This window comes from Callospermophilus lateralis, chromosome 14, assembly GCF_048772815.1.
Source record: "Callospermophilus lateralis isolate mCalLat2 chromosome 14, mCalLat2.hap1, whole genome shotgun sequence".
NCBI lineage: Eukaryota > Metazoa > Chordata > Mammalia > Rodentia > Sciuridae > Callospermophilus > Callospermophilus lateralis.
This window is the reverse complement of record NC_135318.1, coordinates 38,334,227-38,352,835: the sequence shown is the minus strand read 5'-3', so window position 1 is coordinate 38,352,835 and position 18,609 is coordinate 38,334,227. Positions and strand designations below refer to the sequence as shown.

Below are 18,609 nucleotides of genomic sequence, written 5' to 3'. Positions count from 1 at the left end.
GTTTTCTCAGGTGTTGTGGTTTGGATGTGGAATGTCCCCCAAAGGCTCTGCATTGATGGTTTGGTCCTGGGAGCAGCAAAGTTTACAAGTGGGGCTTTTGGAAAGTGATTGGATCTTGAGGACTCCAACCTCATAGGTGGATGGATCCAAAATAAAAGATTCATAATTGATGGCATTAGGGGAGGTGGTGGAAACTTTTAGAAGGTGGGGCCTAGCTGGAAGAAGCATGGGGGCATGGCTTGGAAGGATATATGTTGTCCCCAGCCCTTTCCTTGTTCTCTAAGGAGCTTTTCTCCCCCATGCCCTTCTGCCATGATTCATCTGCCCTACCACATGCCTAAAAGCAATGGAGCTAGTTGACCATGAACTGAAATTTCTGAAACCATGAGCTTTGAAAAATCTTTCCTCCTTTGTTTTTTTCAGGTATTTTGTCAGAGTCATGGAATGTATAAAATGGGGGGAAGAGAAAAAAGGGACTTTTTTGTTGTTGTTGTTGTCATTCTGTTTTGGCTTGTTTTGTTTCTTAATAATAAATATTTTATAACAGTCTGACTCAAATAATACAGACATTTGGAGGGGAAAAGCCTCTATGTATTATCTCTTGCTGACTGACCTGAGACAATCCCAGGACAGGATGGACAACTGATGACATTTGTCATTGTGTACTTATGTGATCACTTCTTGGCCTCACTGCTGGGCTGTAAGCTCTCAAAGGCAGCCATCATGTCTGTTTTGTTCCTCACAGTCTGCTCAGCACTGAGCAGGCTGCAGGCACTCTACACACACTTGTTGAATGAACTAATTACCTGTGTAAGGTTTAGAAATCAGTGCCTATCACTCTTTCAAAGGCATGCAGAACAAAAGCATTTACAGATCAAATGACCCAATGTCTGGAGTTTGCTTTAAAATACTCCATAGGGGAAAAAAAGCATTAAAAAAAAAAAAAAAAAAAAGCAAAACAAGATTAACAGTGTTCATAATGAATAATAGGGACATAAAGCTTGTCTTATGTCTCCAAATTTGTATGTTAGAAAATTCCTATAATAAAATTGTGACAACAAATTTGGTTCGGTAATAAATGGTTGACAGGGTTTGTGTAAATAAAAATGCAGTGTCAGGAAAGAAAAATCATATCAAACACAAACATTGTACCAATACCTTTAAATTAGCCTAAGAAGCTAACTAAAAACAATTGGAAAAAGGTATAAGGGCTGTTTAGTAAAGCTGTGGAAAGGTAAAGTTGAATGAGGTACATGAGTTACTGAGAAATTTGATATTTTATTCTCCAAATATATAGTATCTGAAGAACTTGAAAGTCCCAATTTAAAAGGTTCATACAACAGTAGTGAATAATCCAGGCTTAGGAAGCCAACTAAGCTGGAGTTGAACCCTGGCTCCAATATGTACTAGTTGTGTGACTGTAGACAAGTTGGCCCTCTAAACCTTAGTCTTCTATCTATAAAATGGGGATAGTGAGAATATGTATGAGATAATGGTTGTTGGGCAGTTTAAAGGGAACCACAGTGTCAAGGCCTACCTATGCCTGACTTAGGGTAAGAGTTAGTACGTAAGAATTACACTGTGCCTTGGGAACCGACTTTGTCAAAAAAGCAAAGATCTTAGCAGATAAGTCAAAAAGGCACCATTTTGGAGGCCAGGGTTGTGGCTCAGTGGCAGAGTACTTACCTCACACGTGTGAGGCACTGGGTTCAATCCTCAGCACCACATAAAAATAAACAAAATAAAGATTAAAAAAAAAAGGCACCATTTTTCCATAGATCCAACTCCAAAGCAACAAGGGAAATAATCCCAAGATTTACATTATCTCTAAGAAAAAAGCAGGCCTATTGCTCCAAAATTCCTCCTGACTCAGAGGCCCAAGAGTTTTCACAAAGAGGAGAGTGTGCTTCATGCATGAAAGACAGGAGAAAGTGAGCTAAGAATGGCGATAATTACACTGCTAACAGACTTCCCAGAGACAATAAGGAGCCATTCTGAAGGCTGTCCGTCAGGAAAGTGGGCTCTGCAGAGACATGTTTTACAAAAATTATCTGGTAGAAGGGGTGGGAGGACTGGAAGATGAGTCCAGACAGGTAGCCAGGGCTCAATTTCAGGTATTGAGTAAAGAGAGGTTAGAAGTCAGAAACACTGCAAAGATAGAAGTATTCAGTAAAACAAGATAACCAATGAGATGTGCAAGATGAGGAAGAATCAAGGGTGATTCCCAGGTCTCCAGATTAAATTTCAACTTGGAGAAGCTAGCTGCTTCTCCCTCAATCCTCCTCAGTGATGCTTGTTCAGGCCCAAACCCTTGGATTCATCTTTGACTCCTCTCCTTCTCTCACACCCCACCCTCCAACCAATCAAAATTCATTCAATAAACAGTCACTAATTGCCAGGTAGTGTTCTAGGAACAGAGTACAGCAATGAACAAACCAAACAAAAACACCTGCCTTCACGGAGCTGTGTCTTCTAGAGGCAGAAACAGGCAACACATAAAGCAAACAGATCATATGCCAGATTGTGATAAGTATTAAGGAAAACAAAGTAGAGACGAGTAATAAAAGTATAAGGAGTTGCAATTTTGGATAAATCTGTTAGGTAAATCCTATCAATTCTATCTTAAAAATAAATCCAGACACAGATTTTACATAACTTCCCCCATCAGCACCATGGTCCAAGCTACCATCATCTCTAGATGGCCTCCTGTTACTGCAGTAACCATCTAACAGGTCTGTGTTTCCACCCTGTTCCCCCCTAATCTATTCTCAACTGAGCAACAAAGAATTGTTACCAGAATTCTATTAAAACTTAAAGTCAAGTAATGTCTTTGCTTTGTCCCTAACTTTCCAAAGGGCTTCCTGTTCGTACTCACAGATTTTTAAGACCAACATCTACAACCCACAGGTCAGTTACCTTGTCTGCTGTCTCATCTTCTCCTAGTATTCTCATCCTTGCTCCCTCTACTCCAGCTGCAGTGGGCCCCTTGCTTTCTTGGATTCTGGGCTTTCTCCACACAGGACATTAGCACATGCTAGTCTTCCTGTGTGATACACTCTTTCCCTGAGGTCTACATGACTCATGATTCATTTTCTTCAGATCTTTACTCATTTGTCACACCTTTCCTGGTCTCTCTATCTTAAAAGCCAATATCCCATCAAGTCCTTATCCCCTTCCCTGGCTTTATGTTTTCCTCTTCAGTACTTAGAAGCTTTTAACACATTGTATATTTTATTTACTTTTGTTTTCTCCCCCACACTAAGTTCAATGATGAAAGGTATTTTTGTCTATTATTTGAGTTCCAGCACTTGTGACAGTTTTTATTGTATAAAAGGCACTCAATAAATGTCTGTTGACTAAATGAGTATTAGGTAAGAAACACATCTGGTGAGATGCAAGAAAACTAGAAAAAAATGGGAGGGGAATTGGGTGAGTAAATTTACCACTGACTGAACCCTGAATTGTGAGCTGCCCATGGGATACCTGGTAGAGAATTAATATGACAGAGTGAACTTGGGGAATAGCTCAGAAGAGGTCAAAGCTGGAAAGATGAGGTCTGACATCTCTCAGTAGACTCAATGACTGAGAAGCTGAAACAGGACCTTGAAGAACACTTAAAGGAGAACCATAGAAGAAACTGAGAAGGAATTTGCACAGGAAAAGAGAACAAGAATGTAAGAGAAAGAAGCACTGGAAAACCCAGAAGAAGAAAGATCTTCAAAGACAAATTGGGTTATAATCTTTCACATTATAGAAAACTCAGGCAAGAGCAGAGATGAAGAGAAGCCACTGGACTTGGCAATCAGGTGGATAATGGCAAGGCTCGTTATAGTGGCTTCTTTATAATGTGGGCAATGAAACCTGACTACCCCAAATTAAAGGAGCAAATGGGTCTTGGGAAAGATGGGAAGACGACCAACAATAACCATTTCCATAAAATCTGGAAGAAAACTGGGAAAGAATATGGACAAAGGGAGGAGAAAAATAAATAACTTAAGTAGCAGTTACAGTAATATTACCAGTAACATTTATTACTAATAAATAATCTTTATACCAGGTACTCTAGGCAATTTACAATATTAATTCATTTAATCTTCATAAAAATCCTAGGAGGTAGGTATTATTTATATCTCCTATTAATAGATTAAAAAAAAAAACTGAGACACAGAAATGCTAAGTAACTAATCTGTGAGTAAAAGGATTTGAACCCAGGAAATTTGGCTTCTAAGTCTAAACTCAACTTTTTAAAGGATGGGGTAAATTCAATTTGTTTGGAAGTTGGGGGAGAGGAGTCAAGCAGAATGAGAAATTGATGATATAAATGTGAAAGGCAAAGTCCTGGAAAGGGAGTGGCACCAAAGCATTGAAAACATGTTATCTTTATGGGGAGCAGGAGCCCCTATTGCCTCACAGTCAGGATGGGTTTATATATAAACAAGTGTGGCAGTGAAGAGGCACTCCTGCTGAGGGGCTGTGAGTTTGATGGTATACAGTCTGATTATGAGGGGGCAAGGCTTGAGAAGTGGTATAGTCATTACTGAAACTTGGAATAGAAATGCCAAAGGACTATCATGGAACAATGTAAGCTTGGAAGGTGAGGTTCCCAAGCTCATAATAGAGTCAGCATGGTTCTTTGATGTTTCCCTCAGAGTTTGGGGACCTGGGTGCAGGTGCTGGTTTAATTGATAGAGAATTGGAAATGGACAGGTGATAAGGTGAGGGGGCAAGGGACTGAACTAACCCCAAGGTCCCCCAACCCAGGATCCAAATACTTTCACTGCCATGAGGACTGAGCATAACCAGAGTCTCTCTCCATGGCAGGCAGCTGAGGACTCAGGGTAAAAACCACAGAAGCAGCCTTGACACTGAGCACGAGGGAAGCCAATGATGGGTTCTCAGCTTAACCAGAATAAAGCAGGTGGGAAGGTGACCAGCAACTGCCTAGGAAGAGCCTCAAGGAAGATGTAGTCACAGGGAGGGAGTTAGGAAGGAAGGAGTTTCAGGAACCCCTCAGCTAATCTGGGGAATTAAATGGGCCTGTGCAAGCAATTGAAAAAAGGAACAATCTATTTTGGGCTGTGGGAGTGGGGGTGCAAGGAGAGACACTCCTGAAGTTTACACTAAAATGACACAAAAAATATTTATGGGACAAACCACCGGAGCCTAAAGGTCTTAGGGTTCTTGTTTGACCCTTGAGTGTACAAGCAGCTCTCAAGACAAAACTCAAAAGCATTATAAAGGATTAACTACAATTATTCCAATTTGGGGAATTAAAAAGATTACATCTAAGTCAACTGAGTTTTTATAAGTTTTGTAAAGTCGACTTTAACAGATTTTGGTTTCTTTTACCAAATTTTCATAGAGACTGAAAGTTTGACATAAGTATGAATTTATTGACATGAATTTTCTTGAACTATTATCCTAACACAGAGAGGGTACTGAAGAGCTGAAGACAATGATAATAAACCCACAGGATCTGAAGTTTGCAAGACTCATTCCCTCTGAGAGGGAGGGAGAGATAGAGAATATGAATAAATCTTTAAAAAAGAATCTGGAGACTGCTTTCAATTATAGTAAGAAGTAATGACAGTTTGACAATTTAAGCATTTTATCCAGAAACATATATCTATTCCATAGATACCAAATCGATTACCATATAATTGAGTTTGAAAATATACAAAATATTTGTTGTTCTCACATACTGAAATTAAAACCTAATTTTAAAAAGTGCACAGTAAAAACAGCATAAGGAAACCTATAATATCCATGGTATGTGTACTGTTTTCCATTTTACTGTCAACATCAAATTCTGTATTTGCCTTACTGGTTACAAATATATTTTAAATGTTTCAAGGCCATTTACAACACTGACTAATTTACTAGGTCCAACAACACTTCAGCTTCCTGAAGCCACCAGCGCTGGACGAGGAGTCTCGGCCTGCAGCTCTGTGCAGCAGCAGTAGCAGCAGCTCTGGAAAGAACAGTCGCCAACCAGCTATTTATGAGCTATCGACTCTTGTTCTTTTTTGAATTTCCCTAGGCAAAGAAAAATATAAACAATAAGAACACAAATTTCCAAAAAAAATAGTTCACATAGTTTATAAACCAAGCTGTCAGAAGGCCATATTTCACTTTGGAACATTTTCGCTTCCTGGAGGGAGAATAGCCGATAACCTCGCATTATAACTTTTATTCAATAATCGCACAGTAGTTTACTTTTAACTCTCCCTGCTTTCTACTTCTGTGGGCCCTATCCCCGTGGGAGATGGGGTAGGCAATAAAGGAAGAAAAGCAGGCTACTATCTGGGATTTACCAAAACCTCAAAACATTGATTTTGTTCTAAAGACAACAGAGAATAAGATTTCATGAAACTGAATAAAAAATTTTAGCCTAAACATGCTTTTGCACTGTTTAAACAAACACTGTATAAAGGCCTTAATAGCTAATAATTTTGAATATGTGCCAACTAAATGCTAAATGATACTGATTATCTGTCAAAAGTAAGCTGAGAATAGTTAGAGAGAAAATATCTTCACTTATTTCCAATTCCATCAAATAAGGAAACTTGGACTTTCTGGTTTTGTATAATGTTTTCTTTTTTGGAGCAGTTCATTTCTTAGGAATACATTTTAATTAAATTCCTAAACTATGAGGTATAGATACATTATTTTTTTTCTTGTAAGTGGGGAATGCCTGCAGAATACAAATACTAAGAGAAAGATAATAGCAAACAAATGGTTGAGGATATTTACTTGGTATCCAATGGAGACAATGTCAACTCAGCCATAAGATGATGCTATAGCACTATAAATTATTAATAAACTTGAGGGGAAGCAAAATACAGGGATTACAGCATGATCAAAGAAAGGCTAACAATATAAATTCCTAATTGAAGACAAGTCTCTTAGAGATTTTTTAATGACATGTATTTTGAGGAACAGATTAAAAAGCTCTGAGAAAACTTGAAAATTCCCTATCTTCTGAAGTAGCTATAATCTAATTACCTCTGGGATAATGAGCTTTGCTGTGCTCAACATTTACCCTCTTCAATTCAGAACCAAATGCTTTGCAGATTCAAGGCTTTCCCTAGACTCACTTTACTTCTTTTCAAATGACAGGTGCTAAAACTGGCTTTCTCATTCTATACTAAAATGAGAAAAGACAAAACATAACCTCTTCAATGTGTGTGCTTTCCTCCATGACTAGGAATATAATCTCAAATTAGACATTTCCCTGCTGGAATATCAAGAGGCCAAAAAGGTAAAAAGAGGCATTATTTAAGAAGGCCAACCCCCACCTTATGCCTCTAAGCTCAAGTTTCCTGAAGCACGAGTAACTGAAGAACCATAATCAGAACCATATTGGCTGGTTAAAATCATCACATTGAGGCCCAGAGAAGCATCAGAGACACCCTCTAAAGTAGGGAGAGGTCAACAAATACCATGACACTATACTGAAAAATAAAAATTATGTAATGCAAACACAAATGCATTAACATGATGTATTTTCCAAGAAGACCCCAACTGACCTCAATGTTGCCCTACACCACCACAAGCAGAAGCTAAAATAAAGCTATGGTTTATTCATCTTTACTTCTTCTCCAGTGCACAGAGCAGGATTCAATAAATGCCTGCTGAATTACTAAGTAGCAGCAGCACAAGCTATAGACAGCGAATTCCAGCTGATAGTGATAAAATAGCCTCTTGTAGTTACTGAAACGTGCTAAGCATCTGAGATGACGCATAGAACTAAACACCTGGTCCCTTAAAGCTTAACATCTCGGCAAAAAAATACATACTTTATGAAACAAAAATAAAGATATGGCAGGTGGATATATACATTCTAACCTAAATAGATTACCGTGACCTTGGCTTAGACAACAGAGGCTTTATGAAAAAGGCAATCTCCAGAGTTAAAAAGAGTCAGACATTCCTTAGTTATATGGATACCTATGAGAATAAATTTTGTTAAAGGTTACTCAACAGTACCATTGAGATACTTTTGTAAACAAAGCACAATCCCCTTCCTAAAAACCTTTGTGCCACCACCACTCTTCCACAAGAATAGCAGAAATCCCAAAAGTGCCCCCAAAGAAGCAGACACAATATTAATGCCTCAAAAGTCAGAACTTCTAAGTTTATAACTCAGTCAAGGAAACTCAATTTTACTTTTTGATAGGACAAATGAGATTAAGGAAAATGATCTATAAGCATTATAAATCTCATAATCTTTCACTCCTGAAATGCATAACAGTGAAATACCTTCTATTAACTATATTAAATACATTGCAGAGGGACTACCTCTTCACCTCACCCCACATACCTTACTGGACATCTTCAGGGTGTCAATCTCTTCTCTCTGTTTAGACAATGTCTCATTCATGCTGCACAGATGGTCACTCATCATGCTTAACTGATCCTCATAACTCCTTTTGGTGGTTGTCAGCTCATCCTGAAGAGCAAAGGAAAAGAGAGAAAAAAGGAAATTTAAAGCCCCTCTAGTCACTCTAGTGTGAAGCTTTTAAAATTAGTTTTTAATATTTGGAAAAGCAACCTATGAAGATGGCCCAGCTGATCAATTAACACAAAGGTGAAGGCACAAGTTTAAAAAAAAAAAAAAAAAACTTAAAAAGAAATGAAAAAGAAGTTTCTCTCAGCCTTCAAAATATGTCCTTAATTTCTTTGCAAAAATGTTTAAGGGTTTCCTTCTGTACCAGGTGTAAAATCATCAGAAAGGCCAGAGGATTAAATGATCTTTCCAGATCCCCTCAGGTTTTCCCAAGCCTCACACAGGGCCTCGGACACTTTCACACCATCCCACTCCTCAGTGGCCCACAGCCCTCGAGGGACGAAGTGTCCTTCCTTTCTCCTCCCGCCTCTCATGCTCTCTTCAGGCCCCTCAGATCTGATCGTACATGGGCTCCTAACTAATCTGAGAAGCCGATCAACAAAGAGGAGCTGGGCACTGTGATGATGTATTTTCCTTGGTCCGGTACCATGTTTATGTAACAAGGGTACCATGTTACAAAACAAGGTGGTGAAGAAGGAAGAATGTTTTACAGCCCCACCTTTCAATGTAGGTCAGTTTTATGAAAAAGAAAAGAGAAAGAACAGAATAATGTGTGCAGAACAAGCCTCCAGTCCACTATGAGGAGTATTTACAAGGAAGGGGGTGGGAGGATTATCAGTAAATATAATTCAAGCACATGCTGACTGTAGAAGAATTTAAAATAAAGGTCAAGTCAGAGAAATAAACAAGTCAATCACTTTTTGTCTGACATAAGATGTTTGTTTAAAATAAGCTAGGAACAAAGTGGTTAGAAAAAGCATATGCAGAGGTCAAATGCCACAACTTCTGAAAGGAAAGGCTGACTTGTCTGCCCAAGGGCTTTCAGTGAAAAAACATTAAGCCTGCTTAGAAAACACTTACGAACTCACCTGAAGTCTGCTGATGTTCTGACTGGCAAGTTTCATCTCCTCTGTCAATGCCTCCTTAGACTTCTCAGCCAAGGCTAGTCTTTTAGTGAGTGCTCGGCACTGTAAAATCAGAAAACATTCCATTTCTAGAAACAGTGTTTTCCAAAACCAAATTTATTTCAGAGAAGGTTATTAGAAAATAATCCCCAAAGGCAAAAGCCATTCATTTTTCATTCATCTCACAGCACCTGCTGAACACCTACAGACACTGTACCACACTTGAGTACAACAGATGAGGCCCCACATGCATCATTTTAGTAAGGGAATAAAATTTTTGTCTAATAACCCAAGCCCATTGGTGTTTTTTTCCCTAGCTCTGATCATTTATAGTAATTCATTTAACTTGTTATTTAGAAATTGGAAAGTGTTTTTTTAAAAACGGTGTACTTGTTTTTCACCTTGCCTACATGAGAATTCCTTAATCTGTGATCATCTACCTGTCCTTAACTGTAAAACATTTGAAATCTCTAATAATAATGCTCCAAAATGTATATTATATGACTATAGAAAAGGCTACTTCTAAGTCCCCCGGCTATCTTTCAGTAGCTTGGAAATGACAAATCAGTCTTATTGAAATTAAGATTTGGGGGGGTAGTTAATAGACTAATCAATATGAACTGCAACCAAAGGCACGGACACAGATACACAGAAAATGCATATTGACTTCTCTCTTCTAGCAAATGGTAGAATAGGTGGCCTGATTCCTGAAGGGGTGAGGAAAACTACCAGCCCAATTAACTCTCCCTGACTCACCTCAGCATAAAAATGTCCAATTAACTCTCCCCAACTCACCTCAGCATAAAAATGCACTGACTTACTGTCAGCCAGCTGCAGCTGGGAAGTAAGCTCCACTATCCTTGCCATGTAGTGATTTTTAATTAAGTCTTCTCGAGATTCCACATCTGGAACCTAAATAGAGCACACATAAATAAACACATGCCAGTAAGATGAAGCAATTCTAGGGGGAAAAAAAGGACAACATTTTACATATTTTCACTTGAAATCTGATGGGGAATTACAGTTTGCCTACCCCTCAAAGGAACATCAGGCATAGCAGGTAAATGGACATCCCAAGTTTCTTTTATTTAGCATTCTGCCTATCTCAGAAAGAAGCTGTGTTCAGAAGAAAACAAGGCTGAGGTAAAGTACTGGGAAGCTCACTGGGGCCATATCCTTCCACTTGGATTTTATTAACCTCAAATTGGACTTTCAAAATTTCCTTCTGTGAGACTCCTATGTGCTCTAATTGGAAGAGGGCAGGGGAAAAGGAGGGATTTACTGGAACTCTTACATTCTGAACATTCTCTTTTCTCCTAAATTATCTTAAGACAATTCTAATGCTCTTAGACAAACTAAAAAATTAAACTATTTCTATACTGAACAGCTTTTGACCTTTGTTCCAAACTGATATTTCTCCCAGTTACTCTAACAATGACACACGATTGAGTTTAAAAATACAAGCAGAAGTTCAAGATTATCTATATTATAAGATAAATAAGGAAGCCAAAGAATTTACCAACCTACTTGAATTATATTTATTGGTTTGCCATACTAAGTGTTAAGATGAATGATTTCAGGGTTCACTTAATGGTTATTTACAAATTTGTATGTAAAACTATTTCAACATTGAAATGTATAAACCTATTTGGCAAGCCAAACCTGAATTGCGTCCACTTACTTCAAACAAACTGTTTATCAAGGCCCTAAACAGTACTGCTTTCCTGAATGCCCACTGCAAGGAACAATATGGCTCCCGGCTTCATACAGTATACCAGTGAATAGATGGCCAAGCAGGACCACACCTTGTCAAACTGCCAAGACAAGTCACTCAACATGGCAATTACAAAAGCAGGCTATAATTTGTTGGTGACAGTCAAAACAGAACCAGAGAGAAAAGCAACATGGATCCATTGATGGAGGGGGAAGTACTGGCCCTACATTTGCTGGAATTGCTAGGAAAGAACCACAACTGGACCAAGAAAGCTTCTGCAGGATTTTGTCACAAACGTGGTGTCAGATATTTACAAATAGACAACACAATGCCAAATGCACATTACCTCGCTGTCAGATGTCCTGGTTAAAGTCCCAATCTAGAACATAAGGGGAAAAAAATTTTTAGCACAGAATGTTTATATTTCAACCACAAAATGTTTAACATATATAATCTTTTCTCAGTCCACACTGGTTTACAGAGCGTTGGGAATACAGTTCTGGAAGATCATCCTTGGATTATCTTTTACTATATGATGTTGTCGCTGCATTCACTATTTCTACCATGAGGCAGAAACCAATAATGACCATTATTAAATCATCCCTCAAAATGCTGAATAGCCATTTTCACTAAAACCCAACAAACTATCTAGGAAGAACAAGAGGAAGATCAGCTTTGGACCCCATCTCATCATTTCCATGCCTATTTCCAAAGCAGTAGCCAAGGCAGGGTAAAGACGGTTTTATGGTGACCATAATTAAACATTCTGAACAGAAAATACAAATAATAGATATTCTGGCTGAAAGGTCCAAAGCAGAAAGAAGAGCCAGGCACAGTGGCACTCTCCTATAATCCCAGCCACTTGGGCAGCTGAGGCAAGAGGATCACAAGTGTAAGACCAATCTCAGCAATTTGTAAGGCCCTAAAGACTTAGCAAGATCCTGTCTCAAAATAAAAAATAAAAAGCACTAGGGACATGGCTCAGTTTTTAAGCACCCCTGGGTTTAATTCATGGTACCAAATAATAACAACAATAATAATAATAAAAAGGAAAAATAAGTATTTTTGGTTTAGTATTAAGACATTAATAAACTGTGAGATTTAAATTAATGAAAAATATGTAATTTTAAACACATTAGAGTACAGCTAGATTTTAAAAGTTTGCTTTTATGGATTAAGATTTCAAAAACAGTATGCTTACTGAATTCAGGCTCTTGTTCAAGGTGAAAGGGCCTGTGCTTGGGCACAATGACTTAAGAAAACTACTAGAAACTCAGTTTCAATGGATTCTGCTAATCAACAATGATACCAAGTAGACAGTTTTCACCTATTCTAAATAATACCAGTAGGAGGGGAGGGGACATGGGAAGAATGGAGGAACTTTGGATTGGGCAAATGTGAGGGTGGGGTGGGGAGCAGGCATGAGGGTAGGAAAGATGGTGGAATGAAAAGGACATAATTACCCTACGTACGTGTATGATTGCACAAATGGTGCAATTCTACATAGTGTACAACAGGAGAAAATAAAAGTTGTGCTCCACTTGTGTACAATGAAATGAAATTCATTCTGCTGTCATGTTTAACTAATTAGAACATTTTTTTAAAAAAGAGTATTATTTTGAAGAGAGAGCTGTGTGTACTAATGAATGTTATACCCACCTAGCTATAAAAGAATCTTTTATGACTTTTTTATATAAGAGTTATAATTTTGTACTCAATGAAGCAGGAGTAACAATTACTCTGTCTTTTAGTTAAAACTTCTTATAATTACATGCTAATCATTTAATTTTATATATTCAAATATGACTACATTTGATGAAATAAACTTTAAAAGTGTATCTATTCCACTTCCCCACCCTCACACCTTTCTCCCAAGTTATGGTTTGAAAATACCATATAGCACAAAGTTCTTCAAAGGAATGATATTACATAAATGGAAGGAAAGTTTTAAAATATATTTTCAACATTTCTCAAATGCTACTAACAAGAGCTAAACTGATACAGCTCTTTTAGAATATAGCTTGGCAACAAAGATCAATGAATTAAAACATTTAGGCTTTATAACCCAGTGATTCTAACCTTAAGAATATATCCCAAAAAAATCATCCAATACACACTCTTAAACATTAAAAAAAGATGTTATTTAAGATAATAAAAATTAAAACCAGCAGAGTATTGTGCATAAAGTATTCTTTGGGTTTAACTAAACCCTTTCTGAAATATGTATATTCATTTTGATTCTGAGATTTTATGTGTGATAATTTTTGTATTAATGCATTATAATTATACATAATAGTGAAGTTCATTTTGACCTAATTATACAAGCATGTAAAATAATTTGTTCCAATTCAGTCTCTAGTACTTCCCCTTTCCCCGGATTCTCCCATTCCAACCTGTATTCCCTTTCCTTTACTCATTGGTCTTCTTTCTATTTATTTACATTCTTAAAATTAGTGCTTTAGAGATATATATAAAGGTGAAATTTGCTGTGGTATATCCATATATATAAACAAAGGGTAGTTCAGTCAATTTCATTCCTCTTCCTCTCCTTCCTTTTCCTGTCCTTCCCTCCCCCTCAACCCCCTTCCTCTACTCTATTGGTCTCTCTTATTTATATATTCAATTACTTTTAACTATTCTGCTTTCTATCTAATATCACAAATTTATTTTGGCATTGTTTTATTATTATGGGGTAAAATTGGAAATATATTAAAGAGATTGAATATTAAAAAAATTATAACCAACATCCAATCATAAGTAATCTAAGGCATATTAGATATGGAATATTATGAAATTAATAATAGAATAATAGATGTTAATTATAATCAGTAATAGATTATAGAGTTTCTCATAACAGGATGTGTATTAATATTATGCTTACAGACTTAAAATTTTATATAGTACAATCTCAAATATAATAGGAAATTTTGTAGGAAAAAATGTAAATAGTCACAATGATGACTCAATTATTCAGGATATCTTTTTTTTCCTTAACTCATCTATATTTTTTAGTTACAATGTACATGTATTATTTTACACTTAAAACATATTTTTAAATTCTACTAATTAAAGTAATACTTTTTAATTCCAGAAAAATATGAATATTTTTATTGTTCTATGGTTTTGTTTTGTTTTGTTTTGAGATTACAATGTTCTCTTTTTTTATATAAAAAATAATGAGTTGGGCTGGGGATGTGGCTCAAGCCGTAGCGCGCTTGCCTGGCATGCACGCAGCGCTGGGTTCGATCCTCAGCACCACATACAAATAGAGATGTGTCTGCCGAAAACTAAAAAATAAATATTAAAAAAATTCTTTAAAAAAAATAATGAATTGCTGGATATTCAAATTACAATACTAGGTATTTTAATGAAAAATAAAATTTAACTTTTGAAATACTATAGGGTTAAAAATTATAGGTTTCTATCTGATGTTATTTTTTCAGCCTCAAAGTGCTTGCACCAAAGTAATCTGGTAGTTTGTAAAATCAGTTTCCTTTGTTAATCAGTTAGCTTTAAAATGGGCACACTTGTTTCCAATACCCAGGAGAGAGAAAGAGAACATGCACATGAACACATACACATAGAGCTACATGCTTAGTTCACTTATGTGCACTTAAGGGGAGACAGGGAGGATAAAGAAAGACTGGAAAGTAGAAACATCAAAGAAAGCAAAAAACTCCATCTTTTTTTTATCTCTATTGTCTACTATGTGTGAGGCAAGTACCAGATCGTTTTTGGCAGGAATCTCCCATATGCAGAAAGAATTGCATGGTAAGACTTTTCTTAGCCTGAAATACAATTCCTGCCTTCACTTTTAAAACCCATTCATGTCACCTCTTCTGTGAAATCCTCAACCTCACCAGGGAACTTCTCCATGATCTCATAGCACTCTATGGCTAGCCAAGCAACATTAAAAGAACCTAAGAGAAGGCAGTATATTTCATTATATAGACTATAATACGAAAAATGAAAGGAGACACCCATGCCTTGGTTCTCTAATACTAATGATTAAAGACAATGCCAGAAACAGTGGTTCATGAAAAAAGTGGCATCTCAACTATACCTTAAATGATGGGTATGGTTTGAATTCAACAAAGTCAAGGAGAAGGAAAGAATTATCAGTGAAAGTAGATGAGGGCAGAGGGGTTTTGAATAAACAGATGAGGATAAGAGTTATGAATAAATAGTTATCCAGCAGAACAGAGATGGGGAGGCAAAAATGCAATGGACGCTATCAGAGAAGAGAGTTCAGTTTCAGTTAGTACAAGGAAATGAAGAAAATACAGTTAGAAATTTTAACTATCTTTCAAGAATCTTAATGCTAAATGAATGAATGGATTATATTCTATAGATAACAGGAAACAGGATTATATTCTATAGATAACAGGAAACCACTAAATCTCTAGAAGCAAGAAAGTGCCAATCACTAGGAGACTCTAGGAAAAGTATACTGACTGCACTGTGTAAGGGTGGTGTAGGAGGAAAGAGACCCTCAGAGATGCAGACAGTAACAGACTAGAAGAAAATAAGGCTACATACACACATGCAAACTGGCCAGCCTACTTAAAGCCACAGCAACCTTGAAATGCACCAAACCGAAATAAAGTTCTTCTTACTCATGGCCCAATAGCGTTCAGTACTAAAGTTTTTTCACGTTCTTGGAAACTGTTAACACATATGGATGAACAGTGCTTGCCACTGAAAATGTTCAAAGTAAAAATTAGTCCTCAACTTTCAGCAATTGACAATACTCACTCAAATGCACAAGTGTTACCAACTTCTGGCACCTCAGAAAAGCAAATAGCGAACAAATAGGTTTATGTTGGCTAGGCTGACATAACTGACACTGATCCGAGCACAAGACTCCATTAGTTAAGAAGTCATGTTGTCCAGTTCTTTCTCCTTGTTCCTCAGTTTCCTCACTGATAAAATGGGCATGTGACAGTCCTTACAATCTCACAGTCCCTATGATCCTGGATGAGGACTGACTCAGCTAACATACTGCAAAAGTCCTTAGACCCCAACCCAGAATTCAATAGCTGCAATCACTTTCACTGTCAGCTATGTCTCCCCTGGGCTAGTCTGTTCCCATAGTCACTCCCAGGCCAACAACTACTCCACTGCCAGCACAAGTGAAAGATGAGGAAGGAACAGATGCAGACAATCAGGAAGACAGGACAGGGCAAGAAAAAATTCCAACACAAAAGCAAAGTTCAAAGGAGAAGGTAGGAGCACCATGTCACACTGCCCCCAAATGCTACTTGGACAGATTTGAAATTCTGTTCTTTGAATGTACCTCTGGTAACTTCATTTATACCCTACAGTTAAATGTTAAACCACTGATGTGGGGGTGAACTTAGTTGCCTTCCCCTATCGGGGAAGCATGTAGGACTTACAACTGTGACAATCAGCAGGGCACCACAGGACCTGTGGCCCTGGAGACCATTCAGGGCAAAATTCCAGGACGTTTCACAATTATTATTATTATTATTATTATTATTATTATTTTGATTTTCTAAAAATGTAATTCTTCCTCTTCTATATTTTGGTATGAAAAATTTTAAAAATTTTACAGAAAAGTTGGGAGGAAAAAAACAAAAGGTCTACCATCTAAATTCAATAGCTCTATAAGGATTTTTTTTTTTGAACAATTTGAAAGTAAGTTACAGACATTATAATACCTTGCCCTAACTACTCTGACATTTATCTCCAAATAATGAAGATATGTTCCTAATATCTCCATAATACCATAACCACACCTAGGAAAACTAATAATATCTAAGGTTCTGGCATGGTGAAGATGAGATAAGGTCTGTATACATCTTGGAAATAAAAGCTGCCTTCTACATTTCACCATCAGGTCCATTGGGTGAACCAGGTGCAGGTGAATCTGAGGACCATCTTGCTTTTCAGTAGCATCAAGAGCCACAGGGGTAGAACAGTAGAAAAGCACAGCCGGAGGGCAGGGTCTTTCAAAAGCTGAGGGACTTTCCTAAGCTCCTCAAGAAAGGATGGGAAAAACATACCTGAAGGGACTATTTGATTATATGGGCATTTTTTTTTCCTTTCTGATTTCTCCTTTTCTAGATTTTCCTATTTTTTTTATAGTAGGCAGGATATTAGAAAACTTTGTAAAAAGAAATTTTCAATTCTGTAAAGTTGATAGAGATATTTCTTTACCTTCTAAATCACTGTAGTTAAAAATAAGGCCAGACAGAATTAATATTATTAAAATGGCCATATTACCAAAAGCACTTTACAGATTTGATGCGATTCCAATCAAAATCCCAATGGCATTCCTCGAAGAAATAGAAAAAACAATCATGAATTCATCTGGAAAAATAAAAGACTCAGAATAGCTAAAGCAATTCTAAGCAGGAAGAGTGAAACAGGTGGTATCACTATACCAGATCTTAAACTATACTACAGAGCAATAGTAACAAAAACAGCATGGTACTGGCACCAAAACAGGCTGGTAGACCAATGGTACAGAATAGAAGACACAGAGATCAACCCACAAAATTACAACTACCTTATATTAGACAAAAGTGCTAAAAGCATACAATGGAGAAAGGATAGCATCTTTAACAAATGATGCTGGGAAAACTGGAAATCCATATGCAACAAAATGAAATTGAATCCCTTTCTCTCACCATGCACAAAAGTTAACTCAAAATGGATCAAGGATCTAGGAATCAAACCAGAGACTCTGCGTCTAATAAAAGAAAAAGTTGGCCCTAATCTCCATCACGTGGGGTCAGGCCCCAAATTCCTTAATAAGACACCTATAGCACAAGAGTTAAAACCAAGAATCAACAAATGGGATGAATTCAAACTAAAAAGTTTTTTCTCAGCAAGAGAAACAATATGTGAGGTGAATAGGGAGCCTACATCCTGGGAACAAATTTTTACCCCTCACACATCAGATAGAGCTCTAATCTCTAGGGTATACAAAAAACTCAAAAAATTAAATAACAAAAATAAATAAATAAATAACCCAATCAACAAATGGGCCAAGGACCTAAACAGACACTTCTCAGAAAAGGATATACAATCAATGAACAAATACACGAAAAAATGCTCACCATCTCTAGCAATCAGAGAAATACAAATTAAAACTACTCTAAGATACCATCTCACTCCAGTAAGAATGGCAGCCATTATGAAGTCAAACAACAACAGGTAATGGCGAGAATGCGGGGGGGGGGGGGGGGGGGGGGCGCGGCGGTAGTGGGGGGGGGGTGGAAGGTACACTCATACATTGCTGGTGGGAGTCCAGCCAATTTGGAAAGCAGTATGGAGATTCCTTGGAAAGTTGGGAATGGAACCACCATTTGACCCAAACTATTCCTCTTTTTGGTCTATACCCTAAAGACCTAAAAACAGCATACTACAGGGACACAGCCACATCAATGTTTATA

The 18,609-nt window shown here is 37.3% G+C and overlaps 1 protein-coding gene across 1 annotated transcript in view; it reads right to left on the bottom strand.

The window, feature by feature from the left end:
* Positions 1 to 4,069: 4,069 nt before the first annotated feature.
* The window catches only part of Ppp1r21 (protein phosphatase 1 regulatory subunit 21), a 66,855-nt gene continuing 52,315 nt past the window's right edge, over positions 4,070 to 18,609 (bottom strand). Inside the window, exons 18-22 of the mRNA XM_076832733.2 lie at positions 11,535 to 11,567; positions 10,270 to 10,386; positions 9,439 to 9,537; positions 8,324 to 8,452; positions 4,070 to 6,036 (exon numbers count right to left, since the gene is read on the bottom strand). Of these exons, the coding sequence (XP_076688848.2) occupies positions 6,007 to 6,036; positions 8,324 to 8,452; positions 9,439 to 9,537; positions 10,270 to 10,386; positions 11,535 to 11,567 (408 nt within the window). The 3' untranslated portion in view covers positions 4,070 to 6,006. The remainder of the gene's footprint in view (positions 6,037 to 8,323; positions 8,453 to 9,438; positions 9,538 to 10,269; positions 10,387 to 11,534; positions 11,568 to 18,609) is intronic.